Source organism: Oryctolagus cuniculus, chromosome 2 (genome assembly GCF_051225735.1).
Source record: "Oryctolagus cuniculus isolate XC-2025 breed Fujian yellow rabbit chromosome 2, ASM5122573v1, whole genome shotgun sequence".
NCBI lineage: Eukaryota > Metazoa > Chordata > Mammalia > Lagomorpha > Leporidae > Oryctolagus > Oryctolagus cuniculus.
Genome location: NC_142868.1, coordinates 136372468 through 136389226, shown reverse-complemented (window position 1 = coordinate 136389226; position 16759 = coordinate 136372468). Strand labels below are relative to the sequence as shown.

At 53.8% G+C, this 16759-nt stretch overlaps 1 protein-coding gene across 27 annotated transcripts in view; it reads left to right on the top strand.

The window, feature by feature from the left end:
- Nucleotides 1-16759, top strand: part of DYSF (dysferlin) — a 189747-nt gene that overhangs the window by 157444 nt on the left and 15544 nt on the right. For all 27 annotated transcript variants that reach the window (XM_002709783.6, XM_002709780.6, XM_002709778.6 and 24 more), the window contains 9 exons: nucleotides 4790-4918; nucleotides 5197-5352; nucleotides 6743-6834; nucleotides 9127-9297; nucleotides 9899-10041; nucleotides 11880-12019; nucleotides 12953-13041; nucleotides 13272-13367; nucleotides 13679-13820. In XM_002709783.6, the coding sequence (XP_002709829.2) occupies nucleotides 4790-4918; nucleotides 5197-5352; nucleotides 6743-6834; nucleotides 9127-9297; nucleotides 9899-10041; nucleotides 11880-12019; nucleotides 12953-13041; nucleotides 13272-13367; nucleotides 13679-13820 (1158 nt within the window). The remainder of the gene's footprint in view (nucleotides 1-4789; nucleotides 4919-5196; nucleotides 5353-6742; nucleotides 6835-9126; nucleotides 9298-9898; nucleotides 10042-11879; nucleotides 12020-12952; nucleotides 13042-13271; nucleotides 13368-13678; nucleotides 13821-16759) is intronic.

Sequence of the window (16759 nt, the reverse complement as noted above, 5' to 3'; positions counted from 1 at the left end):
GAAATTCTACAGTACAATTCAATATTTTGAAAGTGAACTAGTTTTTAAAAAGATAGCCAGAAGTGACTCAAAAATTCTTCCCAAAGAGTTGTATAATCTCCAGAATAGGGTTGCCAGACAAAATTTAGAATGCCCAGTTACACTGAGTTTCAGGTAAATAATGAATACATTTTTGGTATAAATGTGCTTCAAACATTAGGTAGGACATACTTATCTAAAATTATTCCTCATAATTTTAGGTGAAATTCAAATATGAGGGTATTTAAAAAGCTTTGTAGAAAAATGAAATTGGAAGCTGTTTATTTGGGTGCAAAGGTTTTTTGAACTCTATGCACAGAACTCCTAACGGGCATTTTCTATGAAATTTCTCTGAAGAGTCCCTTGTATAACTGGATGCTCTGTATTTTCACTTGGTGTTTCTGGAAACACAAGTGGGGGAGACTCTGAACCCCACGGTTACTGCCCAGGCATGGGGAAGAGAGAACGGGTGGTGAGCCCAGGATGTTAGACCCTTGGGAAGCCCCCTGGAGCCCCGTAGGGGACTGGATGAGTGAGAGGTGAGGCGAGCTGGGCCTGGGCTCTCGCTGATGCTGCTGGCCGAGAGCCCTCGGGGACTGTACCGGGCGATCTCCCTGGGTGGGCATTGTTGGCTCTCCTGCGCTGGAGGCTGTCTGGTGAGTTGTTGCTGGACACCTGGCTGCTCAGAGACTAGGCCACAGGCAGCAAGGGCAAGCCTCAAGCAACATGTTCTTCATTGCCTCGGGAGTTGGGCATGTGAGGTCGGGCACAGAGACAGAACTATTTGTGTACCAGGAAGAAGGTCCGACACATTAGGTCTGGCATGTGGTACTGTGGCCTTGCCAAAAATATGAAAAAAAACAAGCAAGAATGATGATTCCTGCCATGGTGGCCCCATGGCCCTGGCCCTGGCCTCTCTCTCTCCTCCCCAGATACCGGATGTGTAGCTGGCACCCGGCCCTCCGGCCTGACCTCTCTGAGGTGGCCTCTGACAGCATCCAAGTGAGAATAGGCTCAAGAGAGCAAAATGCATTCAGATGGTGCTGGGGCGAAACTAGGCCTAGAAGGGACGTTGGTTCTTTAAGGACAAGGAAGTGGGAGAACACCACCACCACCAGCACAGGTCTTTGAGAAACAGCCAGCAGCATGATGGAGAGAATCAGGCACGTGGTGGGTGGAGGAGAGAACACAGTTTAGAAGTTACAAGTGTGAGAAAGAACAACTCATAATCCAAACGGCAAAGTGTTGGAGATACAAGAGGTAGCAAGGACGCATGCACAAACGCAATAGAAAAGGAACAAAACCCTTGCTTTCTTAATAGATGAAAGTAGGTTAACCTTCTCCATTAAGTGATAAGAACTCTCAGATTACATCAAGAGCCAGAGTCATGTTGTCCTTAAAAGGCACATCTAGAACAACACAGCATAGGATGGCTGAAAAATAAATACTTGGGCAAACAAAAGGGAAGTGGATAGAATTTAACTTAAAGCAAAGGAAACAAAATAGCATTTGATTTAAATGAAAGATATCCATATCAATGAAAAGTCCCCCAAAGCTTAGAAATTCTAACACCAAAATTAGAGAGAAATATATAAACCAGTAGCTCACAGAATTAAAAGAACATCATGACAGAAATGAAAGTTGCAGGGGTGATTTTGATGCACATTCCTCCTTGACCAAGTAAGCAGGCAATAAATAAATAAAGAAATAGAAGATCTGAATAACAAGGTAAATGTTTTTGTAAGCTATGTCAAGTTAAAATTGTCACTTTACATGAAGCTAAAATTCTAGCTTTGAAATTGAGAAAATAAAAAATAGAGTACATTTTTTCCTAATGCTCAGAGAACACTTTCAAAATTTGATCACATATTAGTTTAGTAATGTTACCAAAATCAGAAATCATACAAGACAGATTAAAATGCAATAAAATGAGAAATTAATAATCAAAGTTTAAACAAAAAGTCCAACCACTTGGAAATTATAAAGTATTTTATTGGGACTTCCAGTATGAACATGGCTGCATAAGTCAGCATTTTTCCCCTTTTCTGTTGGAAATCATTCAAACCCACAAAATTCATTTTTCAGAAAAGTTGGAAACAAATGAAAGCCACAGACTCCAAAATATATGTAAGGGCTGCCCAAAGACAGGCGGGATTGGGTAGAGGCCACTCAACAGTAAACGGAGAGAAGATGCATGAGAATGATGGAAGGCCCTTGAGGCAGCTGGTTTCAGAAAGCCCCACAAACGCTAGGCTTCCTGATAGAAGAATATCGATGGTTCTTTCATACAGATGAGGAGCCCATGGGGGTTTATTTTCTTGTTCTCTTTTCTTTTGTGAGTGCCTGAGAATATTCATAATAAGATTTTAAAATATAGCTCCCAAAATTGAGGTTTCACCATGAAACATTGGTATTAGCTTCCTTATTTAGAACAGTGGATCTGAGAACTTTGGAGCAGGTTCAGGAGACGACAGACATCTCCTAGACCTAGGTTGACCCAGAGAAGCAGAGATGGTGGAGCTACACAAGCATCACACAGATGAGCCATGTTTGAAGGAAGCAGTCTGTCTTCGTGGTGGGAATAGAGGGAATTGTGACAAGAAGTCAGAAACGGCACAGTGGTAATTTAAACATCCTGCACATGCACACACACAAAGTACAAGTGAAAATTTACTAGAAAAAAGATATATATGCACCAGAAAAAAATTACCAAAGAACAGAAGAGGGAAAATGTTTAGCTGTGAACTTTTTAAAACTGGGCAGTCAGAAGGCAAGCAGAAATAAAAGAATGCTTACAGAATGATTAGATGAGTGGCCACAAGAAGTATGAAGTGTGGGACTTGGGAAAGAGAAGCAGATGTGAAACTGGAAGCATTTCTGGGCAGAGTGGCCATGTAGGAAGTATAAGGAGGGGCCTGGAGGACAGAAAGTAGAAAGCAACATGAGATGGAAGCAAAGGGGAAGTTGTAGAGGAGTGAAGAGTAAATGATCTATGGGAAAGTCAGCGGGGAGGAGACCCAACATCTGCACAATTGGAGTCTCTGCGAAGACAACTAAAAAGTGAGATAAAGCAGATAAACATACACGGGCTTACTGAACATAGATGAATGGCTACTTAAATAGGCAGACTTGTGAAAAGTACTGCAGAACTTGGTTAAACGCCCAGGACCCTCACCTCTTCAGCAGTGCCCTGAATGGCTTGTATCCTGCCTTACAAAAGTGTCTTGAACTTGATGGAGCTTCTGTTGAGAAAGGGAGCTTATTTTTTTAAATTCCCATCTTTTAATTACATTTTTCTATGAATGTTTTGAAGTCTGATACTTTATTTATTTATTTTTTTTTATTTTTATTTTTTTTTGACAGGCAGAGTGGACAGTGAGAGAGAGAGACAGAGAGAAAGGTCTTCCTTTGCCGTTGGTTCACCCTCCAATGGCCGCCGCGGCCGGCGCACCGCGCTGATCCGATGGCAGGAGCCAGGAGCCAGGTGCTTTTCCTGGTCTCCCATGGGGTGCAGGGCCCAAGCACCTGGGCCATCCTCCACTGCACTCCCGGGCCACAGCAGAGGGCTGGCCTGGAAGAGGGGCAACCGGGACAGAATCCGGTGCCCCAACCGGGACTAGAACCCGGTGTGCCGGCGCCGCTAGGCGGAGGATTAGCCTAGTGAGCCGCGGCGCCGGCCTGAAGTCTGATACTTTAAAAGTTCACGGAAAAATGGAATTAAAGGATAAGCTTATTTTGGTGCAAAAAACTTTGAAATTATATATATGAAGGGTCTCCAGCAAGTTCATAGAAAATTTATACTCTAAAAGCAATATGTGAATTTGAACTTTTTTGCATCAAAAATGCTACTTTGAATTCCATTTTCCATGAAATTTTTGAAGTCCTTGTGTGTGTGTGTGTGTGTGTGTGTGTCTGTGTACACTGTTCAAAGGGACACTTACCAAATGCTAAATAACTAGTTATTTTGTGGAATCAGAATTTGTCAGCATTCATTCTTTCTTTATATTTGATTAGATTTTCTAATTTTTGATATCCTATATCACTTGCACAATAAAATATTTCTTAAAAGAGGTGGACCTTGGGCCTCACAGGAGAGGTAGAACTTAAACCGGGTCTAAATGAGAAATAATATTATAAAGGTGAGAGAGTCAGCGTGTATATTAACCAATTTAATATTAATATTTATTGGGTACATTATATTATCTAAAATAAAAAAAAAAACTGGATTCACTTAAGCCTAAGCAATTCCAAAACACTGCCCTAATAAATAAAAATGACTGGCTATAAAGTATTTCTCAGAACATATACCAGACCTGATATTTGATACCATTGTCATTGGACATACTGAACAGTGAGCATTTTTGCTTGAAATGCTGACCTGTTAATTTTTCAGAGCTGTATCTCTGTCTTCAAATTAAAATACAGTCAACTTTTCATTTGTTTGGGATCTTGGTCCCCTAAAACTGTAACACGCATGGATGCGACAGCTCTCCCATATCCAGGGTATTTGATTGACCAGAGAAGCCTGTCTTTGACTGGTGCCACTGCTCCTTATTTGACTTTCTCTCTCACCTCTTGACCTCCCCAACCCCATGCTCCTGGCCTCCATTCCTTTGTGCTTTGTTTTCTTTCCTCATTTTCTCCTCCTCTGTTTTGTGTCCTCTCCTTCCCTCTCATGCTGTCACCCTTCACCTCCTTTACCATTCCCTCTTCCTCTGCTGCCTCTCTACTTCCTCTCCTGTCCTCATCCCTCATCCCCACCATGTGGCAGGTCTATGACACCCAGCTGGAGAATGTGGAGGCCTTCGAGGGCCTGTCTGACTTTTGTAACACCTTCAAGCTCTACCGGGGCAAGACTCAGGAAGAGGTGGAAGATCCGTCTGTCATTGGGGAATTCAAGGTAAGTCCTCGAGGAAGCATCCCTAACCCAGGCAGCCCTGGGACTGTTGTTACAGCACTAGGTGGGGAAGGGAGAGGCGTGGCAACGACACTGGTCACGTGGTGCTGATGCTGGCGGCAGTGCTGCCGCTGCTGCAGAATCTGACGGTGGTGGAGCGGCGATGGGCTGGGTGATCGCTGTAGCAATGACTCTCATAGAGATGAGTGTGATGGTCATAACGGTGATTGTGTCGGTGACAGTGATGGCAAAATAAAAAGTGAACCCCTCATTGTTTTCAGGGCCTCTTCAAAATTTATCCACTCCCAGAAGACCCAGCTATCCCCATGCCCCCCAGACAGTTCCACCAGCTGGCTGCCCAGGGGCCACAGGAGTGCTTGGTCCGTATCTACATCGTCCGTGCCTTTGGCCTGCAGCCCAAGGACCCCAACGGGAAGGTAACATGTCTAGAACCCTTACCTTCACCAGAATAGGGGGTGTAGGAACAGATGGCCTGTGGCATCTGGCCACAGTCTCCACCCCAGTGAGTTCACAGCAAACTGGGGAAACCAGACAAACCAGATGGGGCAGGACGGAGTTCCATCAAGGACCAAGTTCTCTAGGAGTTTGGAGAAGGCTGAAGGACTTTGGACAGATGCAGGAGGTTTCCCAAATAACTCTTAAGGATTAAAAAAAATTATCATTTTCAGAAGAGTCGAAGCATAGGCAAAGATTTGGAAGATTGTGTCCTGTGTATGTAGAACAAGGATGGGGCGTAAGTCAGGCTGAAGGTTCAGGTTGGGACTGGATTGTGGAGGGCTTTCACTGGCACAGATGCACAGAAGGGAGGGAGCAGGATTAGAAACTCCTAAGCCAGAGGCAAGAGGAAAGTCCAGTATTACTCACTCTGTCTTTATTCACAGTTCTGATATTTAGTTCATCACAGACTATTAGCATTGGTTTACATTTTTAAAATATTTCATTGAAACATTGTCTTGATTGCTGAGTTTTTTGGCTCTCAAATTTTGTGCCTGAGGCTTGGGCCTCAGCTCTTGTTTCCCTAGTTCTGGCCCAGTATGGGAGAGAAGGATTGAAGGAGGGAAGGAGTCTGGAGGCATAGGGAGTGGCAGGGATAGAATGGAAGGGGAGAGGGAGAGAGGGCAGGGGGAAGAGAGAGAGAGAGGAAAGGCAGGGGTGTGGACCACTGGAATTTGGAGGCACAAAACTAGGGTACATATCTTAACATTTTAGACACAGTATGTGTCCTTGAGGTGATGGATAGAGGCTGGCGATGCATCTATAGTGCTGAATTTCAAAGTTAAATAGAGCAATCCTCAGCCCCGGCCCACCGATAGCTTCTGGGAAGAATTTGTGGCCAGTATGTTGGTTCACATTTCAGACCAACGAGTTGGTTTGTAACCATTTGGTCTTTTCAATGCTGGGCCAGCCCTTCTTCCTTTCCCATCTCAGCTGCTCCTGGAAGCTGGCTGAAAGCTTCCAGGGAGAACATTCTGGGCTGGCCTAGGTGGGCACAGTCTGACCAGCTCTCTCCCTCTCTACCTGCTTAAGCAGCAGCGTCAGAGAGGGCCCAGTCTGGCCTGCCCATGTAAATCATACAGACTGGTGCTTCTGAGGGTGGAGCCTGTCCCACCCACCCTTAGGCACCCCATTCCCACTGTTGCGGCTGAGCTTAGAAGCCCACGCCAGGGCCATGTGGTGTGGTATGCAGGGCAAGGCTCCTGGCTGGCAGGACACAGTGCACGTGGCAGCTTCCCGATGGCCTTCAGAAGTCCTAGGGATGTGTTGGGAGAGGGGTTTCACTTACACGTTTTCTGTCTCCTCCCCCAGTGTGATCCTTACATCAAGATCTCCGTAGGGAAGGAATCAGTGAGCGACCAGGACAACTACATCCCCTGCACCCTGGAGCCTGTGTTTGGAAAGTAATTTGGGGACAGCTTGGGTCTTGGGAGGGAGGATCCTATGCGGACAGGCCACAGTCGAGTGGGGGAGATGTGGCCGCCTCAGCCACTTCTCCTTGTGCTAAAGGCTCGAGTTCTGGCGGAAGCTCCTAGGTAAGCACACAAGGTTACGTCTAAGTCAGGAGTCTCCATGGACGCTCAGAGGAGGCATTTGCTAATTCTGCCTTGTTTTTTGGATGAACTTTTTCTTTGGAATTATTTTACATTTACAGAAAAGTTACAGAGATGGCACAGCCTTTGCCCCATTTCCTCCACCATTAGTATCTTGCCTAACCATGGCACATTTGTCAACATGAAGAAAATGACATTGGTGCATTACCGCTAACCAAACTGCAGGCTTTTATCAGGATCCAACGTATGTCTTTTTATTGTTCCAGGATGCCACCCAGGGTACCACATTGCATTTAGTCAGTATTTCTTTTAGAGTTCCTTGTGTGTCCATAGTGGAGAGCTAAGGAAGCATGTGGAGCCAGGATAGTACGATGATTCTGCAAGCTCAGAACAGGGCAGGGTAGGCTCCCAGGGAGAGTAGTGGGAGACCGCACCTGGCTTTGCCGTATCATGAAGTAACATAGAGAATTCACGGCCAGTGTCTGTGGACTTCCTTGTGGTCACTCAGCCCTGCACCCAGGGCCTGTCAGCCTGGAGAAATGTCATTCTTGAAGGGGCACCAATCCTGGCCGGTGATGGGCCACCACCGCCCTGGAGCTGGAGGGAATTCAGCAGGTGGGAGACAGGAACTCTGTTCAGTGAGCACCAAGGGCTCATGGAAATGGGGCAGTGCACTGGGGAGGGGTGGAAGGCAGGCTGTTGCATGATGTCAGGGCTGGGCAGGTGAGGGCGTGCGTGCAGAAAAGCCCCTCTCGTGCCTGTTTCCCATCACCCCGAAGCGTGGCCATGCTTGAGCCTCCCTCCCCTCACAGCGGAGGCTCATTCTCCAGTCCCTGGGTTGAACAAACACAGCTCATGAGACAGAATCAAAACCCGACTTTGTGGTCACTTTGCCAGGACCCTGTAAACATTCACTCCTGGCGGGGGGTGGGGTGGCGGGTGACCTGCCCTTCTGCCCAAGGGGATGCTGGGGCCAGTGGGCAGCTGTTCTCTCTTGCCCCTCAGCCACTTTGAGTCACAGACCCACCTTCTCAGGGCTGAAGCCAGTGCCCATTCACGTGCATCCGCAAGCACCCAGGTGACTTTGCAGGAGAGAATTTTCCCTTTCCCCTTCCCTAGCCAGGTCCTTTGTCAAGGGGTGAGTGCGTGGACGGAAGGAGACTGAGCCAGCCGCCGACATCTGTGACTGCTGTGCGGCCTGGGCCAGGAAGCTCACCCTGAGGAAGGGGCGCATTTCGTCTGCCGACTGCCCTGTTGTCTGTGCACTCTGGATGTCGGGTGCTTCAAGCTGATTCATCATCTTGTGGGTGCTTTCTGGAGCTTCCGCTCAGAGCCCCTCGGAGCCCTCCCTCTGCACCTCCTGGGCTATGGTGGATGCCGCCTGCCCTTAGCTGGACGCCCCACAGCTCCTGGCCGTTGGGTGGTCTACTTCAGAGTCTCTGGCTGTTGGAACTCGTGGAGCTCCCTCTGGCCAGAAGCCAGAACAGCTCGAGTCTGGCCTCACGGTGGCCTTTCTCCTGCATGTGAAGCCCGTGTCCTTGCCCAGCCATGAACTGGGCCCCTCCTTCCTCCTCTTTGCCACAAACCACGTTAGCTGTCTTGAGTGGGAGTCAGGCACCGGCCTTGGGTCTCCCACCTACAGGCAGCTCATCTCAAGGAGAGAGGAAATAATGCCCCTACTTCTGCCCCCATGGAAGGTGAGGGTCTCAGACGCAGCAGGGGGGCTCTCTTCAAAGACATCTTTTTCACACCCCACCCTGGAAGCAGACGTGAAGCCCCAAGAGTCCAGAAAGTGGGTTCCAGGCCACTCCCTTGGTGTGAGTTCCAGAGCTCTGATGCATGGCTCTGCAGTGTCACATCTCGTGTCTCCCGGTGACACGGGGAGCACTTCGGCTTTAAGGTTCTGCTCCAACTCCTGCTTTCCTGCTGTGGCCCGTCAGGCATCAGCCCGGTGTACGGGAAACCTCGCACACACTCAGCAAAGCCCAGGGTGGTTGCTCTGAGGGCCGCAGGACGGCTGAGGAAGTGGACCTGCTGGGATGGCTCTTGGGGCCTGTCCTGGCCCCGCCACTTGCTTGAGTTCCCGCCGTGTCTGAGGACGTGCGGGAGCTGGGGGCGTGCTGACCGTGGCTCCTCCTGCAGGATGTTCGAGCTCACCTGCACCCTGCCCCTGGAGAAGGACCTGAGGGTCGCTCTCTATGACTATGACCTCCTCTCCAAGGATGAGAAAATCGGGGAGACGGTCATCGACCTGGAGAACAGGCTGCTGTCCAAGTTTGGGGCTCGCTGTGGCCTCCCACAGACCTATTGCATGTACGTGTGTGAGCTGACTTCTCCCATGCACCCTGAGCGCTTGCCGTGGGCCATTCCCAGGGCTTAGCCCTTCTCGGGCGTTCTTGCACTCAGCCCGTTGAGGGTTTTGTCCCCACTCCACAGATGAGGAAGCTGTGACTCTAAGAACCTGGCTTCCCCTCAGGTTATAATTTAGCTTCCCTTCATGTATCACTGAGGCCTGGAGAGGGAGGGAAAGGAGGAAGGGAGACACACAGTGGGACACATGGGTGCTGACGGGGCTGTAAGGGGAGATGCGTGACAGTCTGTTGGAGGAAGAGGTGTGGACAGTGCCCCCTTCTGCCATCTGGGGTCTGTTTGGGTCTAAGTCTCTGCTTTGGAAATTGGAAACATTTAACTTCCAATCCTGTATGCATGCAGACCAGTCCTTAGCTCTCTGGGCCTCAGTTTCTTCATCCGTGAAATGGGAATACCCAGTCATGGCACGTGACTGTTGGCGTTGTGAAGGGTGGGTGAGGCTGTGCATGGGGCGGGGGTGTGGGGGGTCCAGGTCACTGTGCGCCCCTCTGCCCTGCTCAGCACCCTTGGAGTGCTTCATCTTTGTTGTGTGCTTGGACTTCAGCTCTGGACCAAACCAGTGGAGGGACCAGCTCCGCCCCTCCCAGCTCCTCCACCTCTTCTGCCAGCAGCACCGAGTCAAGGCCCCCGTGTACTGGACAGACCATGTGACCTTCCAGGGTAAAGAGTACACCATTGAGGACATAGGTGAGCTGGCACACGGCCCCGTGCCATGGAGGGCTCTCCCTCCTCTTCTCTTGCAGGCCTGCCCACGTCACAGAGGGCCACACGGACACACTCCACGTCAGCAGGGTTGCCCTGGATCTTTCTGGGGCAGCATGCATGGGCTAAGCTCGCTCCCCTGGGATGCTGCTGTGGAAATCAGGAGTCTGAAGGGTCAGGCTCAGGGGTCAGTCCAAGGCCAGGTTCAGGACCATCTGGGCAAGTAAAGGGCTGTCAGGGCCAGAGCTAGGATCTGTCTCCTCCTAGCTGGAGCCGGGGTGTGGGCTACCTCTGAGGAACAGTTTTCTGTCCGCCCCAGGGCACCAGCTTGTCACTGATGCACCTTCTGGGCTCCTCGGGTGCACAGCCACGCACCTAAGCAGGCCTGTGGGGCCCCCGGCTACGCAGTGCTGTGGGTCCTGCCACATGTTCTCTGAGTGCCGGGGGTGCCACAGGCTGGCCTCGCCCACCCAGAGCTGCCCAGACTCCCTGCAGGTGTTTACAGGCCCAGGTGGCCCCTCGCCTCCTGTTTCAAAGATGTTTGATGTTGGAGCTGGAGCCGAGGTTATGAAGGGGAAACGATGGCTTTGATGCCCCCAACCCCAGGTTCCTCCCACCCCCTTCTGTTTTCCTAATCCTTCCAGGTCACGGCTGAGCCAGACTTGGCCATTAGCATCCCTTCCCTCCACCTGACTCACAGCCGTTCTCTCCCACACGGTGTGTGTCTGTTTTGGGGGAGTAGTTTCATTTCCTTCTGTGGGCAGCTTTAGCACAGGGGCCAGGGCTCAGGATCGTGAATCCATAGGAAACAGAGAGCTAAGGGCAGAGCAGTCCCACGTCTGTCTGCCCGGGCAGGTGAGTCCCTGAAGGCTACCAGTGATTCACAGCCTGTCCAGAGTCAGCCAGCTAGCTACGAGCAGGGCCGGACTGCTCAGGCAGCCATGCCTCTCCCTCTGGGGCCCCTGTTCAGGTGGCAGAGCAGGCATGCTGGGGGACGGGTGTGGATGCTGGTGCACAAGGGCACAGCTGAGGTATGCGTGCCTGTGTGTGTGTGTGTGTAGCTGCACGTGAACCCCCACCGCCATCAGGTCTTCTGTCACAGGGCGCTCTGAGTTCATGTTGCTAAACAGCCATCCAGGCTTCTCAGGGTGAGGAGCACCCCGGGTCCTCTCCCCACCTGAGGGCCCCATCCTCGATCCAGGTGCTGTGTTGGGAAACAAAAGAGAAAGGGGCAGCCGTGCCATGTGTCGCCTTTCCTAAGAGAGCAGTGGGGGCCCGTGGCGGGCTGGGAGGCGCTGCTATGCTCCAGAGTTCCCAGCATGTAAGATGGGGATGGTGAGAGCCCTCCCTTAGCTTCCGGGGCCTAACGGGAGTGGCAGGTGTCGATGTGGAGCAGTGCCTGTACACACACAGCCCTGCTCTAGAAGTGTGTGCTGTCGCTGCTGCTGCTGTCGCTGCTGCTGCTGCTGCCAACAGAGCAACTTACAGGCGTGACCCCTCTGAGATGCCAGCCTGGGGCAGAGGTCGCTGAGGCTTCCGGCTGCAAGCAATCGGGATGGGTGGGCCTCGTGGGACAGGAAGGATTGGTATTGGTGGAAACAAGGAAGAACTTTCCAGAAGAGGCTTGGTGGAAGTGATTGCAGTAGGGAGTCTCTGATCTTAAGCCAGGAGCCCACGGACAACAAGGCTCCCTATGGAAAGCTAGACATGAAGAGCAAATGGGTGTGGCCAGGCTGGGGAGCGAGGGCTTCCTGTGGCCCCCAGGCAGCCCCACTGTCTCTTACCCTTCGGCTCCTGCAACCTTTTGTTTTCTCCTTGGGCAGAGGCTGGCAGAATCCCGAACCCCCACCTGGGTCCAGTGCAGGAGCGCCTGGCTCTGCACGTCCTCCAGCAGCAGGGCCTGGTTCCAGAGCACGTGGAGTCGCGGCCCCTCTACAGCCCCCTGCAGCCCAACATCGAGCAGGTCGGATCTCGACCCCATGACCCCATAGTCCTTGAACCCCAGTGAGCCCCACCCTGAGGACAGCATGGAAGCCAGCGGGGAGCTTAGGGTCCGGCCATGCCCCCCGTGGCCTGTTGTTTCAGTCTGGGTGGTCACTGTGTACCCGGGAGAGGTCTCCAGGGCCTGGTCTCCCTGGCTGCTTCCAGGACCCGCGACCAAGTCTATGAGCTGTCTTCATCCCCTTGTAGGGGCCTCCAGCCCCCTCCGCCATCACATGAGGCCTTGCTGTTCCACCCTGGACCCAGGGGCTCCCTGTCCCACTGCCACCAGTCAGCCTCAGTGGGCCAGGCCTGTACTGGTCCATGGCGAGGTGTTCAGATAGGGTGGCTGGGAGGAAATGGCCGGGGAACCACAGAGAGCGGCTGTCGGGAGGGAGCAAGAGAATCCTCCTGTGTAGGGTAGGCGAGTGCAGACAGCAGCTCGGGAGGCCTCGTGGAGGAGGGAGCACAGAGCTGGGTTTTTGGAGGAGGAGGAGAACAGAGGTTACAGGCCAAGAGAAGGCCCAGGAGAGCCGTCTCTCTGAATGGTCAGGGGACGTCAGCCCGGTTGTTTGGAGCTAAGTGTGCCCTGGCCCTCAGGGTCTGACTTCCAGCCACCCCACTGTTGCACGGCTTTGCAACTTCATCTCTTTTGTCCTCTGTGTCTGTGACCGTGCAGGAGTCACTTCGACCGCTGCTCCTTCTCTAAGATAGGCACAAGAACTGCACTTGGCTTGCAGTGGGGTGGGCTCCCCTAGGACAGTGGGACTCACCTCCACACCAGCCCTGTGACTCCCTGCCTGGGGCTGTGGGGCCTGGTCTCTGTCCCACACCCCAAGCCTCTGGCCCAGAGAAGGCCCTTGGTGACGGCCGGACGGGTGGAATGGGTACGAGGGAATGGTGCGTGTTTCCCCAGGGGAAGCTGCAGATGTGGATAGACCTGTTCCCGAAGGCCTTGGGGCGACCTGGACCCCCCTTCAACATCACCCCACGGAGAGCCAGGAGGTGACCTCAGCCACAGGCGCCAAGCTGAGCCGGGGTGGGGCGGAGGGGGGGGTGTGGGGGCCGCTGCAGCCAGCTCTGGGTGGGGTGGGGCTTTGGGCCGCCATGGCCTGAGAGTCCACACAGCTCTGGGCTGGGCCTGGCCGAGCGTCCAGCCATCTTGGACGAGCTGGCCAAGGCCTTTGTGCCTTCTGCCAGATCTGAGCAGTGTGGGTGCTTCTTGTGCTCTGCAGGTTTTTCCTGCGCTGCATTATCTGGAACACCAAAGATGTGATCCTGGACGACCTCAGCATCACGGGGGAGAAGATGAGCGACATTTACGTGAAAGGGTAGGGGGAGTCGTCCTGCGCCCCAGAGGAGGCCTAGAGGGTGGTCTTCGCTTGGGGGATGACTCCTACTGATGGATTTCTTCTGCCTTCTTATCCTGACTGGCTGGGAGGAAGCCCCCAGGCGTGGCTGAGAAGTTAGAATATTGTCATGTTCATGGTGCCTTTTGTATCCTGGGGAGGTCCCCTAGGGGCAAGACTGGTGACATTACTCACTGCGTTTGTTTGCCTTCTGCATTCCCACCACCCTGACCTGAGGGTGCGCGTGGGGTGGGATCGGTTCTGAGCTACGGCCTCTGCACCCCTGTCTGCAGCTGGATGGTGGGCCTGGAGGAGCACAGGCAGAAGACGGACGTGCACTACCGCTCGCTGGGCGGAGAGGGCAACTTCAATTGGAGGTTCGTCTTCCCCTTCGACTACCTGCCGGCTGAGCAGGTCTGCACCGTCACCAAGAAGGTGAGTGGCGTCCTGCCTCTGAGGTCACCTGCCCCGAGGATCTCTGACATCAGCCAACGTGGTCCCACCCCCACAGTCACCGCCTGGCCACTGTCACAATTCACTGGTACCCCGCTGCCATGCAGCATCATGCCAGTACCGCTGTCATCACCACACTGCTGCTGCCACCACCATGCTGTCCCATCACTGCCACCGTCACCACCACACTGCCCCATCTTTCTCGATGTGCTCACACTCCCATCCCTGCTGCCACCACCATCTCTGTACGCACACTCTTCTCGCCTCTTCCCCCGTCTTTGCCACCAGCTGCACTGTGGCTGTGCCAGACCCACCAGGGCCACAACCATCGTAAGCCACTGAGTCCGTTGCTTTTCTGTTCAAGACAAACAGCAGGGCGGGGCTTGTAGTCCCATCGGGCAGAATGGGAACCCAGCCTGGCCAACACCGGGGCTGGGGGAGCTTCCCAGGAGGATGGGCCTGGTGCGCAGATTAGGCTGTCCACAGATTGGGGGTCGGGTGGCTGAGGCCCTCCTCTGCCATGTTTCCTGATTCTTTGGTGCCTGTGTTTGCCATGCAAGCTGGAAGTCACTGGGAGTGACCCTGCCCCATGAGGCCTGAAGCCATCAATTGCCCTCTTCTCTCTGCCCAGGCTGAAGGCGCCTGGGGAGACCTGGTAGTGTCGGGGTGAGGTGGATTTGGGGACTGGGGTCTGTGGTGGCAGTATCTCCTGGGGCAGCTCTTTCCTGGGCTGTAGACCCTCTCCGTGAGGGCAGAGCTGATGGTATAGGGCCTGCCGTTTGGGAAAAGATCCCGGGGCTGGGAGGCCGGCCAAGCTGACTGCAGGCAGAGGCCTTGCTGGAACTTCGCAGCCCCTTTGGCCCTGGTATGCCCACCTTGTGGGGCTCCCCTACTCAAGAGGGCATGTGGCTCTCTGATAGTTAGCTCCTGCTGCTCCCTCCAAAGGCAGCTCACGGGTTCAGATATGCAAGTTTCTATCTACGACTCCTCCCTCGCTCCTGGCTGGCGGAGTGGCTCCAGCTGGGAAATACACAATGTCCTTGGGCTGCCTCACTTTCCATGGCTGCCCTTCCCCCAGCACATCCTCTCTGCCTGATCTTCCCAGCCCACCCCCCACCCTACACACACACAGGATTGTGTGCACTTGGAGAACCCAGAAGGCTCTACAGAACCTTCAGAAGCTGTGAGATGAAAGAACGCGTGGATTAAACAAGGCTAACCTGATTCTTTCACCCGGGGATTGCTGCCGGGGACCTCCCAGATGGCAGAACTGAGCAAGGTGTCCTGCGATGCTGAGCAGAGCCAGCCCATTCGTAGCGTCAACCGTGTCTGTGTGCCGCAAGCCTGTTGCCATGACAGAGCCAGCGCTGCACCTGTCGGGGAGCTGCATGTCGTACGGGCACCCCTCGCTGCCTTTGCTGTGCCTGGAGAGGGTGGGGCCGGGGATGGAGGAGGGAGGGTGAGGCTTCCTGTGTGTTATCACCCTGTGGGGAGCTCATCGTGGGTGGGGAAGCCAGGCCGAGATGCGGGTCTGGCTGTTCAGGTGGGCTGTGGCAAGGAGCCGCGGGAGGAGGGTGTGTAGGTAAGAGGAGAGAATCTGGAGCTATGGCAGGTGATTTGAGATCAGTGAAATGGCTGGGAATAGCAGTTATTTGGAGAGAGGGTGGGAGGATGGAGAGACAGAGGGCAGAGGAGGAAGAGCCAATGGTGGCTCAGAGAAATGCTACCCAGTGCTTCTGGAGGCCGGCTGGGGTCCCCGGCTAAGCATTTGGGGTCATTCCATTCTGGCATTGGGAGGTTTCATCTCTGCATGAGGCAGAGAGGAGAGCTGGGCTGACCTGGGGGTGAGGGCTTGGGGACTTGCAGTGGGCCAAAGGGCTCTGGAAGGAGCTAGTTGGCCTGACTGGGCCTGGGGGAAGGAGGGCAGTGAGGGAGGGGAGGAGAGGCACACTGCAGGGGTGGGCAGGAAGGGACAGGAAGTTCCTCACTGTTCCAGGCTCTGGGGAGAGTGTGGTGAGGGTAGAGCTATGAAGACTAGCCAGGCGGTGGAGAAACAGTAAGAGCCCAGGTGGTTCTGAAGTGAACCAGGAGGGTGCTCTGTGGGGAAGGGACCCTGGGACGCAGGTGGAGCCATGTGTGTGCATAGCGGGGCACCAGTTATCTGGCCTGGGCTACAGGACCCAGATGGGGGTGGGGTGGGGAGGTCAGCGCACCACCTCTGGGCTCCCTGCGCCTGCCACAGAGCCAGTCCTCTGCTGTGGGGTTCAGGGCCTCTGGCAGGCAGGCCCTCCAGGGACCCCATTAACCAGACGAGACTGTCGTAAAACACAAGGTCTCCTTTCATCCGGCTGCTTTGAACCATCGCTGGTTGTCCCGGCCGGCTCCCCACCTGGAGCCCAGCACACCCACCAGGGCCTGCCTGCGCGTCAGGCACCCACCCTGCAAATAAACAGCTAGTAAAAGGGCCCAGGCAGGGAGTGTAATGAGCGCCTGGGACCTGGGGGCTCGTTCCCCAGGCTGGAGCCCTGGCCCAGCTGCTCCCACCAGGGGCTGTTTGAACCTCTGGCTCATTACTGAGCCCATAAACCAGGCTGGCCAGAGGAGTGGAGGATGCTGGCGGCCCGTGCAGGCGAGTCTGTGGAGCTGCCCATAAAAGCTCGCCAGAGGAGGCAGGCACCTGCAGGAGAGCTGGGGCCCCGAAAGGGGGGAGGCACCAGACGGAGGCTGGGGCCAAGGGGCCAGCTGGGGACCTGAGGCAGCAGTCCAGGCCATGGCTGGGTGCTTTGCACAGTGACATTCCCCAGAGGGCAGGGGTCACGTCTTTGATTAGGGGCCTTGGCGGGTTCTGTGTGACTGGCCGCTAAGGCCTGGGCTGGGCAGCACAGGGCCAGACTAACCCTGCTGTGGTCAGCAGTGGGGTC